At 53.5% G+C, this 21590-nt stretch overlaps 1 protein-coding gene across 1 annotated transcript in view; it reads left to right on the top strand.

Moving 5' to 3' along the window:
* DNAH10 (dynein axonemal heavy chain 10) overlaps positions 1–21590 on the top strand; it is a 173439-nt gene that overhangs the window by 132317 nt on the left and 19532 nt on the right. The window contains exons 54-60 of the mRNA XM_021711970.1: positions 349–429; positions 4450–4647; positions 5602–5763; positions 9953–10127; positions 17015–17196; positions 18747–18883; positions 20041–20253. Of these exons, the coding sequence (XP_021567645.1) occupies positions 349–429; positions 4450–4647; positions 5602–5763; positions 9953–10127; positions 17015–17196; positions 18747–18883; positions 20041–20253 (1148 nt within the window). The remainder of the gene's footprint in view (positions 1–348; positions 430–4449; positions 4648–5601; positions 5764–9952; positions 10128–17014; positions 17197–18746; positions 18884–20040; positions 20254–21590) is intronic.

Here is a 21590-nt window from a genome sequence, read left to right as displayed (position 1 = left end):
ACAGGCTGAGCCACCGAGCCCGGCTAGAGCGGAGATTCTTAGTGCCGTGGAGGGGAACTGACTTTTGGTTGCCACGGTCCAGGGAAGGGGGTATGGTATACCACTGTCATCTGGTAGAAGCCGGGAATGCTGCTAAGCGTCCCATGGTGCATGGCCAGCCTCTGTCACCCAGGATTCCCTAGTTCCAGATGTCACTAGTGCCAAGGTCGAGATTCTCTGCTTTTGGTGAGTTATTCTTGGCCACGTCCAGCTCAGGCACTGGTTTGCTGGCCACTGAAGATGGTATCAATGTTCTGGAGCATCTTGGGGCGACAGAGCGAGCGTCTTTTTCACCTTTTTCTTTTCAAGGTCTGGTAAACAACACTGGCATTGACTGGTTCATGTCCTGGCCTCCCCAAGCCCTCCAGGCCGTGGCTAAGTCATTTTTAGGTAAGTCACAGCTATTCTGGAGACCGCTTTGTTGCTGTAACAAAGCAATTTGTCATCACGTTTCTGACTTTGAATTTTGGTCCAGTAGATTCCTTTCTCTGTAAACCCTTAGGGTAACAAAGGGCTTTTAATTTTGTTAGTATGTTTTTGGTTTATACTGTGTTTTAGCCCGGTGGGATTTCGGGAGCCTTACAAGGAGAGTTTGGGATAAAAATCGATAAGGCGTCATCTAAGGCAGGAGTTGTAAACCATGGCCTGTTGCCAATCAGCCCACTGCTTGTTTGGGTAAATAAAACTTTATTGGTACACAGACTCGCGTGTTCATTAGCATGTTATCAATGGCTGCTTCTATGCTCCAACAGCAAAGCTGAGTAACTGCAACGGAGACTGTACTAGGACTATTTGGTTCTTGGTAGAGAAAGTACTTTGGCTGCTCACCCAAAGATGTCCCAAAGCCCTTTCAGTGAACACTCTCAACCCGCACTGAATTTCTCTCTCAAGTCCCAAACACTTAAGGCCTTGGATATTAATTTTAGTCTTTGAATGGGAAAGAAAGTCCATTTATCTTCAGGGAAAAGAATAGTTTTCTCTGGGCCTAACTTGGGGATTTTTGGCAAACGACACTGGGTGACCTTGTGATGGCTTCAACCTTATAAATCTATATTTGGTATCTAAATGGATGCTCTCTCTAGACAAGCCGCAGTCATAGCTTTAATCATAATGCAGTTTTTCGAGAAGAGGCTAAGAGAATGACTCCTCTCTGATGATGCAACTCGGGGGCAGCAAGCTTTTTCAGTCAAGATTCAGATGGTGACTATTGACAGCCCTGTCGCAATGCCTCAGTTCTGCCATTCATGAAAGCAGCCACAGACAACATGTGCATAAATGGCCATGGCTGTGTTTCAATAAAACTTTATTTACGAGAACAGGTGGTGGGCCAGATTTGTCCTCCATGTAGGTGCACCCTACTGTGTCGTGTACTCGTGTCCCCGTGTTAGCACGTGCATTTGCCTTCAGTATCCAGCGGTTCAGTGCCTGAAATTCGCTTGGGACTTTTTCCTTAGAATATATTCCCTGGAATGGGATGATGTGCCCCAGAGCATACATGTTTGTAAGGCAAAGTTTTTCCTGCACACTGTGCAGTTGGCCCTGGGGCTGTGGTTTGCTGAGCTCTGGTATAATTCAAAATCAGGGCTGCAGAATCTGGATAAGTCCATACTTTTGATCTGTCTTTCCTGCCTTCATTTCAATATGAGACATTCTCTGCTTTGAGGTGAATGTATTTTTATTATTTTTTTTAAATTTAAAGATGTGGGGTGCAATTCAGGATTAGGTGCACTAGTGGTCATTGTACAGGTAACATTTGGGCCTCCCTTTGGCCCCCACTTTGCCTGGCTTGAGATCAGGTACTCTTTTTGATGTTATGTGCCCCCTGCTCCCCCGCCTCGCGGTTTCCAGCTACTACCAATCCCTCTCTTATAGTATTATGACAAATGTTCAGGGTTCGTTTATGAGTAAATTTTTTTTTTGAGCCAGTGTCTCATTCTGTTGCTCAGACTGGCGTGCAGTGGCACACTCATGGCTCACTGCAGCCTCTACTCACTGGACTCAGGCGATCTTTCCACCTCAGCCTCCTGAGTAGCTTGGGACTACAGGCAAGCGCCACCATACCTGGCTAACTTTTAAAATTTGTTTTTGTAGAGACGAGATCTCTCTATGTTGCCCAGGCTGGTCTCAAACTCCTGGACTCAAGTAATCTTCTCGCCTCGGCCTCCTAAAGTGCTGGGATTATAGGTGTGAGCCACCACACCTGGCCTTGGGGTGAATGTATTTACCGTGTCAGATAATCTGAGCAACATGATCTTGGCACTGGAAGCAATCATTGATTCCTCCAACAGGTTTATAGGGAGGCCCTCTTTTGCCTCACAGTGAATGCCTGAATAAGCCCACCCAACCCCCAGGGGGACATTGCTTGACTGACATAACAGGGCAGGGATTAGATTTGGGACTCTCTCCTGGAATCGCCAACCCCTTCCTCCACAGCATCTTTAGCCACCAGAGATGTCAGTTTCCCAACAGGAAGGAAGGAGAGCTGACGTTCTGTGTTATCAGGGAAATTGCCAGGGCACAGATCACTGCTGGGGCCCAGAAAGCCACCGGCAAGTGAAAACCGCTCTTTTCCTTTCTCCTTATTTTATTTTATGTTTGTCGAGGTCTCACTCTGTCTCCCAGGCTGGCTGGCGTGCAGTGGCCACAATCACAGCTCATTACAACCTCGACATCCTGGGCTCAGGTGATCCTTCTGTCTCAGCCTCCTGAGGAGCTAGGATCACAGGCATGTGCCACCATGCTCAGCTAAGTTTTTGATTTCTGTAGAGACGAGGTCTTGCTGTGTTGCCCAGGCTGGTCTCGACTCCTAGGGCTCAAGGGATCCTTCCTCCTCAGCTTCCCAAAGTGTTGGGATTAGAGGCCTGAGCCACCGCACCCAGCCTCCTTTCTTTTGTTATTAAAAATTTTTAAGTCATTTTTTATTGTAGTAAGATAGGTATAACAAAAATGTTAGCCAGGCTCGGTGGCTCAGCCTGTAATCCCGCGCCTTTGGGAGGCTGAGGTGAGTGGATGGCCCGAGGCCGCGGGTTCGAGACCCGCCTGGGCAGGGAGACCTCATCTCTACAATAAATCAAAAAATTAGCTGGGCGTGGTAGCACGCGCCTGTAGTTCCAGCTACTTGGAAGGCTGAGGCGGACGGATTACCGGAGCCCAGCAGGTCGAGATTGCAGTGGCCCGGGAGCGGCCACTGCACTCCAGTCTGGGCAACCGAGTGAGACTCCAACTCAAAAAAACCCCAAAAACCAAAAATGTTTCCATTTTAAACATTTTTAAGTGTACATGTGGCGTTAATTACATTCATAATGTTGTGCAACCATCACCATTATCCCAAACCGAAGCTCTGGACTCATTAAGTAGCAACTCCCTATCTCCCCTCTCTCCAGTCCCGGCAACTCAAATCTGCTTTCTGCCTTTATGAATTGGCCTATTCTAGATATTTCATGTAAGCGGATCAGATAATATGAGGGGGATCCCAAAAAACTCAGAATTTATTTATTAAAAAATTGTGTATTGACTCTTACATGTTTAAACTTCAATCACTTTCAACGTACTCTCTGTTGGATGCAATGCACCTATCAAGATGCTTTTTCCACTGCTCAGAACAGTTTTAGAACTCATCTATTTTTATGCCATTTAGTGCTTCTGCTGTATTTTGTTTTGCCTCCTTCACGTCAGCAAAAACGTCTCTCTTTGAGGACGTTTTTCATCCAGGAAAACAAACAAACAAAAAGTTGTGATCTGGTGAATAGGGAAGGTGAGGCTCAGGAGTCACGCCACTTTTGGCCAAAGACTGCAGAGCACTCAGCACGATGTGGGCAGGTGTGCTGGTAAATCACCCATCATGAAATGGGCAAACAACACGTCGAAAGAATCTTAAAAAAAAAAAAAAATCACAGAAGCCAAATGTAGCCTCTCACAACAATGCTAGCTAGTTCACGGATACCAATGGGTTCCTGGAACACTTACCTAGCAGGGGAAGCTTGGACTACCAGGGGCCCATCCCCCAAAAAATAATTTTGTTTTTTTGGGGGGGTCCCCTCTCGTATGTGGCCTTTTGTGTTCAGCTTCTTCTGCTGGGCAGGATGAGTTCAAGGCCTGTCCCACTGGAGCGTGCGTCAGTGCTTTCTTCCTTTGCATGGGTGAATACTATTCCATGGTGTGGACAGACCACGCTGTGTTCCTCCACTCCTCAGTGGGTGGCCAGTTGGTCATTTCCACTTCCAGCTATTGTGAAGAGAGCCGCTGTGAACACCATGTGCCCGAATCTGTTGGGGTCTTTGTCTTTCTGCTCCTTGGGTTCCTACCTGGGAGTGGGATTGCTGGATCATACAGCAACTCTGTGTTTAACCTTTTGGGGAACCATTGTTTTCCTTTCTTCAAGAGGGGCTGTTTTCATTCCTTCCTCCTCAGGGGATAATCAGATGATCCCATCAGAGAACTTCGGAGACCTGGTGGACCACGTTGTTCTGGTTCACCAGTCCGTGGGTCACTACAGCAAGCGATTTCTCCAGAAACTCAGGCGCAGCAACTACGTAACTCCCAAGAACTACCTTGATTACATAAACACCTACTCAAAACTGCTGGAGGAGAAAACTCAGTATAACATAGGTGAGGCTTGGGGACAAGGCTTCACAGAAATCACTATTATTTCCACGTAAGGATTCGATGTGGATTTTGTCTTGTCTTTTGTGTGTGTCCCAGAGAGAAAATTGTGTGTGTGTGTGTGTGTGTGTGTGTGTGTGTGTGTGTGTGTGTCCCAGACAGAGAAACGTTCCATTCTCTTCCTTAAACTGATGTTTCTTGCAAGATCAGGCATCCTCAAGTCTGAGGCCAAGCAAATGGCACGTTTTGGATTTTTACATTCTGGAGTAATTCTTCCATGTGGGAAGGACCCTGGCAGGGCCTTATTTTTATTTTTAGTGTTGGGTCGTATACTTGGTGGCTTTACATTTTCATCACATTAGAGGTATCTTTCTAAATTTACTTAGACACAGAGTCTCTCTCTGTCATCCAGGGAGGATTGCAGTGGTATGATAATAACTCAACTTCACTGCAGCCACAAGCTCCTGGGTTCAGGTGATCCTCCTACCTCAGCCTCCCAAGCAGCTGGGACTACAGGTTTGCACCACCACACCAGCTAATTTTTAAGATTTTTTTTTTGTGGAGACAGAGTCTCGTTATGTTGCCCAGGCTGGGCTCGAACTCCTGGCCTCAAGAGATCCTCCCTCCTTGGCCTCCCAAAGTGCTGGGATAACAGGCGTGAGCCACTGTGCCTGACCCACATTAGAGATGTTGTTCGACACAGCCGCGTCTCCGCTGGAAAATGCTTTTAAAGAAACGCTCCGGCTCTGGCGGTTGGCCAGGCGCAGTGCTATTTTCAGACATATGTTCATGTTGGCCGATGCCCCTGCCGCCCGGCAATGGGGGTGCCAGAAGGTGCGAGCCATCGCGTAAAAAGGGTTGCTTTCTCATGAAGCCCAAGCTTGATGAGTCCCAGCGAGCCCCGGGCTGTTGGCCACCGCGCCCCCTTGACGGCAGAAGCACCGGGCGCTCTCTCCTCAGCTCAGTGCAAGCGTTTGGAAGGGGGGCTGGACAAGCTGAAGGAGGCCGCCATCCAGCTGGACGAGCTGAACCAGAAGCTCGCCGAGCAGAAGGTCGTCCTGGCCGAGAAGTCTGCCGCCTGCGAGGCCTTGCTGGAGGAGATCGCCACCAACACGGCCATCGGCAAGTGAGGGCCTGGCGTGGGGCGGGGCCGGGTCACCCCAGGCAGGACAGGGACGTCCCCGAGAGGCCCGGAGGCTCTGACCCTTCGATGCCCGTTTCTTTCGGAGTCCGTGTCCAGCCCGTCTCAGCCCCCTTTCCCAAGCACTGAGCCTCTGGAGCCGGCGGCTTAGGATTAGACGGGGTGTGGAAAGGTCAGGCTCTTGATGCTCAGCGAGCATGTGAACTCAGTCCTCGGGGCGGTGTGACCTTGGCCTTGGCGTCACGTCCGCGGAACTTCCTCGGTGCTCCCTGAAGCCGTTTCAGGGCTCTCTTGGGCCCTCCCCTCGGTCTTCCTGGCCGAGCGGCTGTGCTTCCCGGGCCCGTCCTGCTCCTGGGAACCTGGACGGCCTGCCTGGGACAGGAGCCGTGCACCTGACCTCGGGTCCCGCCCTCTGGGTCCCTGGGCACCTGCTTCCTGGCAGAGGTGCTCCCGGCTCGCTCCCAGATTCCTGCTGCACCGGCCTGCCTCTCCCTGCTCCTCTGCACATGTGCTGTGTCAAGCATGATCTTGGTTTAGTCCCATTGTTACTGCACCGGGCCTGCGCACAGCTTGCATGTGTCATCACTCTGGTGACAGCGCCCTGTCTTGGCGCTGGCACACTGCCTCCTCCCGCCCCAGGGCATGCCATCGAGAGGGGCATCCTCCAGCCCTGGTGGGCAGTTTGCTGCACTTCTGGACGGTGCAGCTAGAACCGGCCCACATGAAGCCTGGTGAGAACTTGAACTCACATTTCCCACTTCTTGTGGAAAGACATACATCAGGGCGGCTCGCATCTCCTTACACCAAATCTGCGTTTCTCTCCATGTGGCCATTGTTAGTTTCTGTTGCGCGCAGCCAAAGCACCTTCATTGACACAGACCCTTTCCCTGTGATTCGTGGCAACTCCCTGCTGTCCTGAACTTATTTGTCTGAGTCGGGGTCTCACGGGCTGGAGTGCAGTGGCACAGTCCTCGCTCACTGCAGCCTCGACTTCCCGGGCTCAGGCGATCCTCCACCTCAAACTCCTGAGCAGCTGGGACTACAGGCTCACACCACCACGCCTGGCTAACTTTTGCATTTTTTTTTGTCGAGATGAGGTCTCGCTATGTTTGCCGGGGTGTGTCTTGAACTCCTGGGCTCAAGCAATCCTCCCACCTCGGCCTCCCCAAATGCTGGAATTACAGGTGTGAGCCACCACACTGGGCCTCCCGCTGTCCATGTTAATGCTGACTACTCGGTGTGGCCATGAGGGGTCCCCGTCAATCCCTCTACACTTTGTCCCCTACCTCATTTCTCAAGACACCCTGTCCCCCGCCATGGCATCATTTCTTCATGTCCATGTGACTCCTGCAGTAACTTTTTCCTTTACCCTTGCTGTGCTCACAGAAGGCTCGCTCCTCTCCTCTCTTCCTATCCACGTTTCTGCTTCCAGAACCTTGATCAGACGTCCCGTTCCTGCGTGGCCCCATTTGGTTTCACTCCTTCTTGAAAACACTCTTAAAGTGCTCTGTGTTCCCCAGAGTTTGCTCTGCGTATTTAATGAGTATGCAGGGTTTGCTGAGCTGTCTGCCCTTGATATAAGGCCGAGAGAAGTAGGTATTTCATGTGCTTGTCCGTCAGTAGGTACCGGCTGGTCATCAGCTTCGTGTCAGGCCCCACAGTGGGGACAGTGGGGCTGGAAAGTGAATGAGACTTGGCCCCTGCTCTGAGGAAGCCCGGGACCCCAGTGCCCAGGCTGCAGTCTGGTCTGAGGGTGGCCTGTTTGCCACCCCCATGTTTTGTGCCCTTTCCACCCACTGTTGCCTTCCCTCCCCCTCTGCTATCATCCATGCCCATGATCACCTTGCTCTCACTTGGAATGTTGGAGGTAGCTTCCTCTGGATCTCTCCTTCCAGGCCACCCGTCCTGATCGGGACTGTTTTGGTTGCAAATGTCAGAAACCAAGCTCAAAGGGTCGAAAGCTAAAATGGAAATGTGTTGATTCCAGAGGTGGGCTGGCTTCAGGCACAGCTGGATCTAGGGGCTCAGATGCGTCCATGGGAATCCATTTTTTTTTTTGAGTTGGAGTCTCACTCTGTCGCCCAGACTGGAGTGCAGTGGCCGCTCCCGGACACCGCAGCCTCGACCTGCTGGGCTCCGGCGATCCTTCCGCCTCCGCCTTCCGAGTAGCCGGAATTACAGGCGTGCGCTACCACGCCCGGCTGATTTTTTGATTTATTGTAGAGATGAGGTCTCACTGCCCAGGCGGTCTCGAACCCGCGGGCTCAGGCCATCCACTCACCTCAGCCTCCCAAGGCGCGGGATGACAGGCCGAGCCACTGAGCCCGGCTGGGAATCCATGTCTTTCTTGGCTCTGCTGTCTTCTGTTGGGGCTTCATCTCAGACTGCAGACCTTGTTCATCCTGACAGCTTGGGAGCCTCCAGCATGAGGCTGGCGTCCTGTTCATTCCGCACCCGCAGGGGAGAGAGGGTGCTCTTCTTCCACGCGGTCACCCAAGGTTCCCAGAGTTGCACAGATTTGGGTCACATGCCCTTCCCGGAGCTGTTCCTGGTGACCGTAGGAATGGGATCCATTGACAAGCCCCACAGAGGGCGGGGCGGGGCCCAGACAAACTTTTCCTCCTGCGGGTGTCTTAGTGTTTTCCTACCTGGCTGAAAAGAGCCTCCCTGTTGTGTTCCTCAACGTGGCTCGAGCCACTGTGGCCTGGCTGGCCCTCCCCCGCAGGCTCTGCCCCACACTGAACGCCCTGTGACCACAGCAGCCCTCCTCCTTCCTGGCCCGGCTGCAGGCCTGCCTCCTCCTTGCTGTCCCCTCAGCGCTCCCGTGGCTCTGGGGGCTTCCGTTCCAAAGGCTTCACACTCCTACCCTTGTCTGATGCACTTGTCCACCTGCTGCCCCCGTGGGAAAATGGCTCCCAGGCCGGGGGCCTGCCTGGTGTCAGGGCCACCCGTGGCTTTGCACGGGGCAGACGCTCCACCAGTGTAGGCTTGTGGGCTGCGGAGAGGCCAGTGCGGTGGGGAGTCACCTCGCACCAGGATGCTGGGTGGGGCTCGTACCACGCCTTCTCCCAGGGCTGCTGGAACACAGTTCCCCAGTCGGGGCGGTCAAAACAGCAGAAATCCATTTCTCCCGGTTCTGGAGCCCAGAAGTCTGAAATCAGGCCTGGGCAGGACCACGCCCCCTCCAAAGGTCCTTGGGGAGAGCTCTTCCTCACCTCTTCCAGCTGCTCGTGGGGGCCGTGGTACTTAGAGACGCAGCATCCCGGTCTCTGTCTTCATCACCTCATTGCCTCCTTCCCTCTGTGTCTTCACAAAGTCTTCTTTTAATTTTTTGTTGTTGTTTGAGATGGGTCTTGCTATGTTGTCTAGACTGCTCGCCAGTTCCTGGGCTCAGGTGATCCTCCTGCCTCAGCCTCCCAAGTAGCTGGGACTGCAGGTGTGAGCCACTGTGCCTGGCCACGCAGGGCTTTCTTATAAGGACACCAGTCATTGGATGTAGGGCCCACCCTCACCCAGTATGGCCTCATCTTAACTAATCACATCTACAGAGACCAAATAAAGTCACATTCTGCGGTTCCAGGTGGCTGTGATTTTTGCGGACACTGAGCCGAGCCGTCAGTTGGGGTTATAGCTCTTGGGCAGGTGCCTCCCTCCTGGTGAGGACAGCCGGGCAAGAAACAGGACAAGACTCAATGAGACTGCAGGCTGTGGGGCGGGTCATGAAGCGAACAGCCCTATGGAAAGAGTGGCGGCCGAGCCCAAGAGTGACAGGGGCGGCCCTGGGCCTGGGCCAGTGAACACGGGGAAAGGTGTGAGGGGGACAGAGACAGGAGATGCCCCGGAGCCAGAAACAGGAAGGGCAGCCCGGCATCCTTGGCTCACACCAGCAAGACAGGGCTGGCGCCATCAGGGGTCACGTGGCCTGTCATGGATGGAGTGGGTGGGTCTCAGGTGGGCCAGGCGGGGAGGGTCCGAGTTGGAGGGCCACCTGGTGTGGAAGACCCTGCACAGTGAGGATTTCTGCCGCTGGAACCCTCAAGGACGCCAGATTGCTCAAGGTTCCTTAGACCTCTGCCGCCCAGGTCCAGCCTCCGCTTTGGTCCAGGAGCCGTAAGAGCCCACCCCCCGCCCAGGCCCAGTGGCTTTCCTAACCTCTCTCTCCCCCTGCAGCGGAGGAGAAGAAGAAACTCGCAGAAGAAAAGGCCATGGAGATTGAGGAGCAGAACAAGGTGATCGCGGTGGAGAAGGCCGAGGCCGAGACGGCCCTGGAGGAGGTCATGCCCATCCTGGAGGCCGCCAAGCTAGAGTTGCAGAAGCTGGACAAGTCGGATGTGACTGAGATCAGGTACCCAGGGTGCCTCGGCCGCCACCTTCGCAGAGCTGGGTGGCCACCATCATGGTGGAGACCAGGCGTGCGTCAGGGCGCCGGCTGCATGTGTCGCCACTGGACCGCACCCCCTCCAGGTGGGGACTGTGGTTGCCCTCGCTTGCAGACCATGAGGGAGGCGGGGAGGCAAGGCGGTTGGGCCTGGGGCCTCAGCCAGCAGGGAGCAGGGTCCGCGACCTTGAACCCAGATGACTCACAGAAGGAGGCTGGGCTCTGGGATGGGCCTGCGAGGGAGGGATAGAGCACTGGACATCAGCCCTCCTCGTGGAAGACACAACACCCATGCTTGCTCCAGACGGTGCAGGGTGCCCAGCATGGGCGCTGCTGAAAACGGGTCACAAAGATGCACTGTGTGCCACGGCTGGGTGGGTGACATCCGAATCCATTTCCAGCCAAATGGGCTTTTGAGGGGTGGAGGATGAGTCAGGCCTGTGGCCCCCAGACATTCTGCAAATCCATCGGTAAAGTGGCTCTGTCCCCAGCCAAGAGGGCTCGTGTGCCGTCAGGAAGTGTGGCCTGGTGTGGGGTGGGCGGGCTGTCTCCCCCAGGACCTGCCCCCCGCAGGGCACTGCCACTGGATTGCGGTGGCGAATTGAGTCTGGTGAGTGGAATTCCAGGAGGACACGCCATCCTGGCCCCAGCCTCCACCCACCCACCCCTGCCCCTGGGTTGCCCGGCCTGTACAGAGCTCCTCTGGGGCTTAGAGACCTCAACTCTCACCCATGATGCCTCGTCACTTGCTCGTTTCCAGAAGGGTTCCAGTGTCCCCGGCCCTGAAGTCAGATCGGCCAGAGAGACCCCCATCTGCGAGTGGGTCACTGACTCTCCAAGCTGACTTTTCTTGGTTTCTGTGCGCTCCTTGCTGAAGGCCGTGCCCTGGATTCCCTGCTCATGAAATGCACGCAAATTTGGGCACAGAATTTGGCTCCCTTCGATCATTCACCTGGGGAGGCAAGAAGTCATCGTTTCGGTGCTTTGCAAAGGGTGGTACCCACAAAGGTCCGAGAATGGAAGCTTTGGGTGTTCAGTCCTGTGTGTTGGACATTTAGATGGAGGGGCTGGGACAGAGGAGAAACATGCACTGAGCTGAGGGCCAGGGTTTTGGATGCCACGCCCAGGTTGGCAGCATGAAGGCGTAGACAGAGCAGAGTTGGGAAGGATTTTGAAGAGGATTTCATTGAAAAGAAGGGGCTGTGAGTTCTCCCATGAACCCAAGGGAGAGGGTGGGAAGTGGGCTTCCCCAGGATCACGTGGAGAGATGGACATGTGTCCCCTGCAGGTGTCTATGACCCGAAAGGGGTCATTGTTATACACACAGGCATGGCTCTGCCTCTTATCTGCTGTGTGGCCGTAGGCAAGTCACCTAACCTCTCTGTGCTTCAGTTTCATCCTTTGCAAAATGTGGATGATGATAACTGTCCCTGCCGTATCAGGGTCTTCATGAGGATCAAAGGAGCCAGTGTGTGACTCGTTCCCAGAATAGGGCTGGGCACATGGTCAGAGCCACGTAAACCTAGGCTGGGATTATGATTCCTACATCAAAAAGACAGGCCGGGAAAAACTCCCTCCTGGCATGTCCTCATCAGCCTTGGTGGCCTCCGCGCACTGCAGAGGTGACCATTGCCATTCAGTTCTCATGTGCCCACCAGAGAGGTTTTATGCTTGATCGAGGCGACCAGGTATGCAAGGGTCTCTTTGGTTCCTGCTGGATTCTGAAGGTTCAGAAAACGAGGGATACCTGTACATTCTGTTTTCCTTCTTTTTGTATATAAACGGTAACACACTATGGCTATGTTTCTGCATCTTTTCTGCTGAGCAGGACATTTTGGAGATCTATTTGCATGTTGCCATGTGATGAACTTCCCTGATATTTTAAAGCAGCCCCGTCACATTCCACTGTATGCCTGAGTCAAATTTATTTAGCCAGACCCTGTCAATGAACCTTTAGCTCATCTCCAGTCTTTCATCTCCACAAATAGTGTGGCAAAGAATAAACCTAACCTGGCTGGGCGTGGCAGCTCACACCTGTAATTCCAACCCTTTGGGAGGTTGAAGTGGGAGGATCACTTGAGGCTAGGAGTTTGAGACCAGCCAGGGCAACGTAGCAAGAACTCATCTCTATTTAAACAAAACAAAACAAAACAAAACAGGGCATGGTGATGCGAACCTGTAGTTCCAGCTACTCAGGAGGCTGAGGTGGAAGGATTGCCTGAGCCCGGGAGTTGGAGGCTGCCATTATCCATGATTGTGCCACTGTACTCCAGCCTGGGCAGTAGAGTGAGACCCCAGTTCAAAAAAAAAAAAAAAGAAGAAGAAGAAACTTGACTTCACTGTGCGCCTGGGCAAGTCCACCTGCAGGATATGTTTCTGGAAGTGGACTTGGCTGCGTCCTGGGGTGTGTGCACTTATCATGTGTGTAGCTGTTGCCTAAACCCCTCTGTGGGGGTGGCACCGATTTGGACTCTCACCCCATTCAAATGAGCTGCACCAGTTTTCACAGCCTCTCCAACAGCGGGGGTGCAACCAGTTGTTTGGCTTCCTGCTTATCTGGTAGCTGAAGGGTGGTGTTTGTGCAGGTTTTTTTTTGTTTGTTTGTTTTTGTTTTTGTTTTTGAGTTGGAGTCTCACTCCGTCGCCCAGACTGGAGTGCAGTGGCCACTCCCGGCCACCGCAGCCTCCACCTGCTGGGCTCCGGCGATCCTCCCACCTCAACCTTCCAAGTAGCCGGAACTACAGGCGCGTGCTACCACGCCCGGCTAATTTTTTTTGATTTATTGTAGAGATGAGCTCTCACCAAGTTGCCCAGGCGGGTCCGAACCCACGGGCCCAGGTAGTTTGTGCATTTAATTGTCCTTTCTCTTAGGATGAGTGGGGCCGACCTGTGTATTTCATCTTCTGTGAACTGTTTTGTGCTTTGTTCGTTTATCTATAGGGTTGTTGTTATTGTTGCTTTTTATTTCTTATCCATGTCCAGAGGCTTTTTATATAACAGGGGGTTCACTTTTTATCTGTCATGGGAGCTACAACTACTTTTTCAATTTGCCTTTGGCCATTTGACTTTGTTTATGAGGTTTGTCTGTGTGTTTGTTTTTGCCATGCATGCTTATTTTTATGTGGCAGAGCTTAGCAATATTTTATTGTGTGACTTTTAGATATTATGTCATTGTTAAAAGATTATAAAATAATTTCCCCATGGTTTCCTTCTGTATTTTTATGATTTAATTTTTTTAAACTTAAATATTTTATCTATTGGGGACCTTTTTTTCCTGAGATTCCATGCAAGCGTGGATCCAATTTTACTTTTTCCAGATGGATACAAGCTGGCTTTCCTTAGCTCCTTTGGGTGTTAGGCCCAGTGAGCCAATACATACATCCTGACAATTTTGTATCCTTTAATTCCTTAAAAAGCACGTCCTTTCTATGACACTCGGACCTCTTTGTGGGAATCATTCAATCTTAAGGCAAGAGGATGAGGAGTAATGAAGATTACAAATGGCGTTTCTCCACTATGAAAGTATGAAAGGCTCCCTCTGCTACTGGCTTTCCCGTTCACTTTTCTTCTTCTTTTATTTTTCTTTTATTTTTTTGAGTGGGGGAGTCTCACTCTGTTGCCCAGGCTGTAGTGCGGTGGCACCATCACAGCTCGCCTCGGCCTCGACCTCCTGGGCTCAGGTGATTCTTCTGCTCAGCCTCCCTAGTAGCTGGGTCTACAGATGTGTGCCACCACATCTGGCTAATGTTTTGATTTTGTTGGCAGAGACAGGGTCTCACTATGTTGCCCAGGTTGCTCTCAAACACCCAGGCTCAAACAATCCTCCCGCCCGGCCTGCTTTCAATTTTCTTACTTTCATTCATTTGCTAGTCAGTGGGTGTCTGCCCCTCATCCCACCCCACCTGCAGGTGCTGGGGCTGAAGGCGGGGTCTTCAGTCTGCTTCCTACGGGGATCTCGCCACGCGCGGTGAAATGATGAGGAGAGGTCAGGAAGGAGAGGCCCTTGCTGCCCTGACCGGGATGCTGGGGACCTGGCCTGCTCAGGCTCGTGTGGGCTTGAGGGGGTGCCTTCCCTGCACCTGGCAGGAGCCTGGTTCAGGGAAAAGCAGAGACAGCCAGTGTGTCTGGCGAGCGGAGTGGGAGGCAGGGAGTGGGGTTTGGAATGATTATTTTCTTCAAGGCAGGGCAGCATTTCTCTTCCCCCCATCGCTCTCTCTCCCCCTCTCCTTTCTCTTTCTTCCCCTTTCTTTCTTTCTTTCTCCCTCCCTCACTCGCTCTCCTTCTGTTTCTCTGTCTCTCTTCCTCTCTTTCTCTCCCTCCCTCCCCTCCTCTGCTGTCTTTCTGTCTCTCTCTCTCTGTCCTCTTCCCTCTCTCTTTTTCTCTCCCTCCTTCCCCAACTTTTTTTTCTGAGTCGGAGTCTCGCTCTGTCGCCCAGGCTGGAATGCAGTGGTACACTCACGGCCACCCCAGTGTCGACCTGCTGGGCTCCGGATCCTTCCACCTCAGCCTTCCAAGTAGCTGGAACTACAGGAGTGTGCTACCACGCCCAGCTAATTTGTTTTTAATTGTAGAGACAAGGTCTCCCCAAGTTGCCCAGGCTGGTCTTGAACCCATGGGCTCAGGTAATCCACTCGCCTTGACCTCTCAAACTGCTGGGATTACAGGCTGAGCCACCGAGCCCGGCCTCCTCCCCAACTCTTTCTTTCTCTCTGTCTCTCTCCTTTCTTCTCTCTCTGTCTCTTTCTCCCTCCGTCTCTCTCTCTCTCTCTCTCTCTCTCTCTGTCTTTCTTTCTCTCTCCCTCCCTCTTTCTCTCTCTGCCTCTTTTTCTCCCTCCCCCCCACCTCTCTCTCTCTCTTCCTGTCTCCCTCTCATCCCATCTCAGTATTTCAAGCACCTCAGCTGTCCGGCATTTGGAAGGTGGTGTGTTCTGGATAAATGAGGTCCAGAGCATGTCTGTAATCTGACAGCAGAGAATTTCACTTTCATAGACACATAGGATTTGGGAGCTGGAAGGGTCCAGTCCTGTGTCCCCACCTTACAGATGGGAAAACCGAGACCCCTGGATGGTCCCTAACGTGCCCAAGGGCTCTGACCCAGCTGCTCGGGCGCGGGCTCCTTCTGTCTGGCATCGAAACATCTCGCCGATCCCTCCACCCGGATTGTTCGGACAGCGGTGGCCTGGGTCGGACTTTCACCGACCCTGAAGGGAACCTTTTCAAGACAGCCGCCTGCCTGGGCGAGCACCAGGGCCACGGAACTGCAGCTTTCTCCGGTGACTCAGGGCCATGACTTTAATCACTGGGCTGTGTGCTGTAGGCTGGGTGTCCTCCCTCCTGGCTGCCGCCCTGGCTTGTCCTGGCCCTGGGTGCCCTTTCCTGGCTGTCTGCAGGGGCGGGGGCTCTCCCTCTGCAGAGAGTCTCGACTGCTGGCTGCTCAGGTTGTCCCTCCTCCCTCCTCTCTCTCTGTCTCTCTTTCTCTGTCTCCCTCTCTCTCTGACTCTCTCTCTCTCCCTCTCTCTGCCTCTCTCTGTTTCTGTCTCTCTACCTCTCTCTCTCTCTCTCTGTCTTTGTTTTTTGTCTCTGCCTGTCTCTGCCTCTTTGTCCCTTTCTGACTTTGCCTCTGTGTCTCTCTGTCTCTCCTTTTGTCTTTGTCTCTGTGTCTCTTTGTCTCTTTCTGTCTTTCTCTGACTGTCTCTCTCTGCCTCTGTGTGTGTTTGTGTGTCACTGTGTTTCTGTCTCTGACTCTCTGTCTTTCTCTCCCATTCTGTCTCTCTTCTGTCTCTGACTCTGTCTCTGTTTCTCTGCCTCTCTCTGTCTCTGTCTCTGTCTCTCTGTCTCTGTCTTTGTCTCTGCCTCTGCCTCTCTGTCTCTTTCTGTGTCTCTGCTCTCTGTCTCTTTCTCTCCAACTGTCTCTCTGCGATGTCTCTCCCTCTCTGTCCCCTCCGCTGGCTCACGCTGGCCTCGACTGGGGTGAGACTCCAAGGCCAAGGCACCTTCCTCTCCTCCCCACACTGCTCTGTGTGCTCTGGGCCTCTGTCTCCCGCCCATCCCCTCCTCTCCCTCCTCCCCGTCTTTCTCTGTCGCTTCTGCATCCTTCTCCTCCGCGCCTGCCTCTCTTCTCGGCTCCGTCGGCAAGACGTGGACTTTGCTTTCGCCGACTTGGCGGGCAGCAGGGAGCCCGAGCAGCCTCAGGGGGCACCACCCACATGAGAGGGGTCCAGCTCCTCTCTGGCCTTTACGTCAGTGCTGCTGAGCTGTCCCGTTCCTTTGGGGGTTCTGGCCCCCTGGAGGACTGAGGGCACTGGACATCGGGTGATGGAGGAGGAGCGTGACAGTCTGGTGTCACCAAAGCCAAAGAAAGCAGTTGCGGGGCAGCATAGTCTGGGACATGCCCGGATGTGGGACTCACGGCCTCCTGGCCAGTGTGAGCACAACCAGGTCACCCACGCCTGCAGCGCCCTGTTTCTTCATCTAGCAAATGATGACGGTGACAGTAATGACAGCAGCCACTACTTAGCGTCTGAGGACTCATCCCAGGGTGTAATTAAAACACAGGTTCCCAGACCGCACCCTGACCTACCAGTTCAGACGCTTGGGCAGCCTGGGTTTGTGTTCTCACGGCCCTGTGACTCTGCTGCCCAGGTGGGTCCCGAGAGCCCGGCCTGGGCTGAGCGATGTGACCCCGGCCCTGTCCTCAGGGACAGCGCCCCGGGCCACGTGTGCTGGGATCTGGTTTCCGTGGTCTCTATGCGGAGTCGCCACTGGGAATGGCTTTGAGTCGAGCCCTTTCCTCGGGAGTCTCAGGCCCATCTGCCACCCCGGGACCGATCCACGTGCGCTCTCGCTCCTGCCAGGTCGTTCGCGAAGCCCCCGAAGCAGGTGCAGACGGTCTGCGAGTGCATCCTCATCATGAAGGGGTACAAGGAGCTCAACTGGAAGACCGCCAAGGGCATGATGTCAGACCCCAACTTCCTGCGCTCTCTGATGGAGATTGACTTTGACTCGACCACCCAGAGCCAAGTGAAAAACATCAAAGGTGCCACGGCCGTGTGTGGGAGGGGCCAGGCTCACCCAGACCTGGCGTTGCTGTGGCCGGAGAGCTATGCAGGCACTCCACTGGAGTCAAATGGCACCACCAGGGCCCTACGGACGGAACAGTGGCAGCATGTCACGTGACACAGAGAGAGGGGGAGAGGAGGTGGCCGCTGATGCCCACCAGATGTCTGGTTCAGCACTACCTCTAGCTCCCTGTTGGAGCCCAACCCAGCCTCATGTTCTGTGCGTCTGTGCGCCTGGGAGAGCCAAGAGTTGGTCTGACCTTGACTCCTCCCGTGTGCCTCTTGTCAGTATCAAGTCTCCTTTGCTTTCTTTTCCTCCCTTCTTCCCTTTCTTTCTCTCCCTCCCTCCCTCCTTCTTTCTTTTCTTTTCTTTCTCTCTCTTTCTTTCTATAGAGAGGCAAGGTCTCACTATGCTGCCCAGGCTGGCCTTGGAATTCTGGGGCACAACTGGGCACCGTGGCTCATACCTGTCATTGGGAAGCGGAGGTGAGAGGATTGCCTGTGTCCAAGGGATCAAGACCAGGCTGGGCAACTAGGCGAGACCTTGTCCCTACAGTAAATAAAAAAATTAGCCAGGCTTGATGGCATGTGCCTGTGGTTCCAGCTACTTGGAAGGCTGAGGCAGAAGGATCACCTGAGCCCGGCAGATCGAGGCTGCAGCGGCCGTGAGCATGCCACTGCACTCCAGCGTGGGCAACAGCGTGAGGGTCTAACTCAAAAAAAAGAAATCCTGGGCTCAAGGAATCCTCCCGTCTCGGCTTCCCAAAGTGGTAGGATTACAGGTGTGAGCCACCGAGCCCAGCCATATCAACTCTTCTGCAGGTCCCTGGGGAGTGGGTGAGGGGAGGGGCAGTGTCCCCTACAGCCAGCCCTTCTTTGGTAACAGAATGCCCGAGTCCTGATCCTGCCCAGTGCTCAGCCAGGTGGAATGATGTCAGCCATTGCGAAAAGCCGTACCAGTTCATAACTAAATAGCACACTAAGTAAACCAAGTGATGGTTTATTTAGAACCTTATCATCAGCCCCTTAAAAACAAAAGTTCAGCCCCTTAAAAACAAAAGTAAACTAAACACAAACTATCTCAGCTACTAGGAAAACCCACTTCCTCTATTCATTGGATAGATTTCCACTTAGCTGAAATTACTCCCAGAGTGAGGGCATGGAGGAAGTGACAAGTGACCCGTCATGTCCTACGAGTCCCAGTTAGTTGCCTGTGCAGGTTGCCATGGTGCCCAGCTGGGAGTCCCCATTTCACCTCAGGTCCCCAGGGCCACTGGGTGTCAGGAAGAGGCACCTGCGTCTTAGGATGTCCCAGGTGGCAGGAAGCGGCGCCCCTTCCCCACATCCTAAACATTTACACAAAACCCCTTCTGGTTTGGCCGGAAGACACTGTCTAGCTTCTGCTCTGGGGATCCCTGAGGAATAAGGAGCCAGTTACACGTCCTTGTCCACAGGCGATGTATTCCCTACTTGAGCTTCTCACGATGAAGCTTGCCGCTCATGGGAATTATTGCATCTCTGACGTTAGGTCTCTTGAAGACCCTCAACACCACCGTTGAAGAAATGGAAGCTGTGAGCAAAGCCGGGCTGGGGATGCTGAAATTCGTAGAAGCCGTGATGGGCTACTGTGACGTCTTCAGGGAGATCAAGCCTAAAAGGGAGAAGGTATTGCCTGCCAGCAGGATCGATGCCCACTGCCGGAGACCCACTTGGAGCCAGAATGTACACGCCCGCCCCTCTGCTGACTTAAACCACAGAAATGTTCCTCCCCCAGGACGTGGTGGCCCCCAAATACGGCTCTCATCTAGCTAGGCATGCTGTTCCCAGGTCTGAAAGGTTTTCTCATTTTGTGTGCTAGTGTGGGATGAAAGGCGCCCCTGGTTGTTCTCCTCTGCTGAGGCAGAGTTTTTCCATTTCTGCACGGTGACACTCGGGCCGGGCAGTTCTCTGTCCAGGGCTGTCCTAGGTATCATGGGGTATTTACAGCCTCCCTGGCTCACCCCACTGGATGCCAGGGTTATCCTCCCCTCCCCCTCGTCAGTGACATCCAGACATTGCCACATGTCCTCAGGGAGCAAAATCAGCCCTAGTTGAAAACAACTGGGTCGAAGTAACACAGAGCACAAAATACAGATAAAATAAGGTGGATTTGGTCACTTGGAGACATCTTTTGACTTTATTTTATAACTCAGAACTTTATTACTCAGAAAACTTAGAACCAATAGGAAGACCAGCATTGTCTTCAATATAGTCTTCTGAGTTTTTGGCTTAAAACTGCAGTGTCATCCTACTGTGACCTCAGTACACCTGAAAAGTAAACCATCGGGCTGGGCGCAGTGGCTCATGCCTGTAATTCTAACACTTTGGGAGGCTGAGGCAGGAGGATCGCTTGAGCCCAGGAGTTCGAGACCAGCCTGGGCATAGTGAGACCTTGTCTCCACAAAAAATCAGACAATTCGCTGGGTATGGTGATGTGTGCCTGTTGTCCTAGCTTCTCGGGAGGCTGAAGCAGGAGGACCGCTTGAGCCCAGGAGCTGGAAGCTGCAGTGAGCCACAACCTTACCACTGCACTTGAGCCTGGGCAACACAGCTCTCAAAAAAAAGTGCTAACTTGGGTGCAGGATGTCTTCTAATGGGATGTAGGACTTTTGTAGCAGCAGTTGAGGTAACTAAGACAAGAAGCCATGTGCCTCAGTGCAGCACACGGTGGCCCCAAGAGCAGACATTAGACACAGTGTGGACAGACGTGCCAGTGTGAGACTATGTGGCCTCTGCCCTGCTTAGTCCTTGTCCCCATTATTCTTCGAACTGTCTTCCCCTAGGTGGCCAGGCTGGAGCGGAATTTCTTCCTAACCAAACGGGAACTAGAAAGAATCCAGAATGAGTTGGCAGCGATCCAGAAGGAGCTGAAGGCTTTGGGGGCCAAGTATGAAGAAGCCATCCTAGAGAAGCAGAAGCTGCAGGAAGAAGCCAAAATCATGGAGAGGCGGCTGATCGCGGCAGACAAGCTCATCTCGGGTCTGGGATCGGAGAACGTGAGGTCAGCATGGCGCCCGGGGGCCCCCTGCGTGGTTGGTAAATGAACGTCCCCAGCAAAGTCTCTCCCCGTGTTGATCCCTTATTCCATGTTGAATTTTTATCTGAAAACCACGTGACTAGTTCTTATTTTACTATCACCATGTTAGCAGTGGCTAAAGGCCACTTTATAGGCTGCTCCTCTGCGGTGCCAAGTGTTGTTTGTTGATTATTTAGTGTGAAGGAGGCGGGGCAGCTGCACAGACAGGGAGAAACCAGTGGCATTCAGCCAGGTGCCTAGGTCTGGGGAACGTTTGCTTCCTGGTGACCTTTAACCCACCCAGGGCCCATTCTGGAGGCGTCTGGAAGGGACCCTCTCTCTGTCACTGCACAGATGCCCTCTAAGGGCCCCTGTGGCTCGTTCCGTCCTGGGCTCCCACCTTGCATGGCCGGGTCGTTGGATCCTTATGAGCAAGACTATTTGGCCGCCGCTTATCTGTCAGATAGAATAGTTTTGAGTTTGGCATCTGTAAATGTGGTAAAGGAAACATGGGAAAATGTTTTTGGTTGTGGGGAACAAAACGTTTCCAAAACCTCTAGAACCTGAAGGACTTTGGGCATTTACTGGAAGAGGTCGGACGAAACATGTGCTCTCTCTGTTCTTGGGGAGGGGCCCGTCACCAAGCAGGGCCTGCTGGTCAGCTCTGCTGGGTGTGTGTACGTGTCTTTGATGAAGCCTTCGGGGACCGTGCGGTTGCTGCCCCTTGTGGTCTGCACAGTGTGGGGATGACTCGGTCAATGCCACACACACACGCGTGAAGGCCCCGGCTGGATGCTAGGTTCTGCCGAGCTCTGGAGTTGAACAAAATCGTTCGAAACTCTGGGTTCACAGAGTGGGACATTGCAAAGTGGGCTGGTGGCCGCTGTTCCCTACAAGGGAAGAATATCTCAGAAACTGTTTCCTTCCGGCTAGCCCCGTTGGCAAAGCAACAAGCTGTTTCTTCTAGAATGCTCTTTCTGGCCAGGTGTGGTGGCTCACGCCCGTCACCCCAACACCTGGGGAGGCTGAGGCGGGAGACTCCCTTGAGCCCAGGAGCGTGAGACCAGCCTGGGCAACACAGCGAGTCCGCCTCTCTACAAACAAAATCAAAGAATCCGTCGGGCGTGGGGGTGCCCGCCTGCGGTCCCCGCTTCTCAGGAGCTGAGGCAGGGGGATCTGAGTGCCGCGAGTCGGGCTGCGGTGAGCTGTGCTCCCTGTGCCTCGGCGCTCCGGCCGCGGCAGCAGAGGCGGCTCGACTCCGACTCCGACGCCGACTCGGAGACACAGCCCGGCGGGCGGCCCCTCCCGCCCCCTCCC

Source organism: Carlito syrichta, unplaced genomic scaffold (assembly GCF_000164805.1).
Source record: "Carlito syrichta isolate Samal-C Ts95f unplaced genomic scaffold, Tarsius_syrichta-2.0.1 Scaffold302955, whole genome shotgun sequence".
In the NCBI taxonomy this organism is placed as follows: Eukaryota; Metazoa; Chordata; class Mammalia; order Primates; family Tarsiidae; genus Carlito; species Carlito syrichta.
Note: the sequence above shows the minus strand (reverse complement) of the source record. Positions and strands in the feature narration are given on the sequence as shown.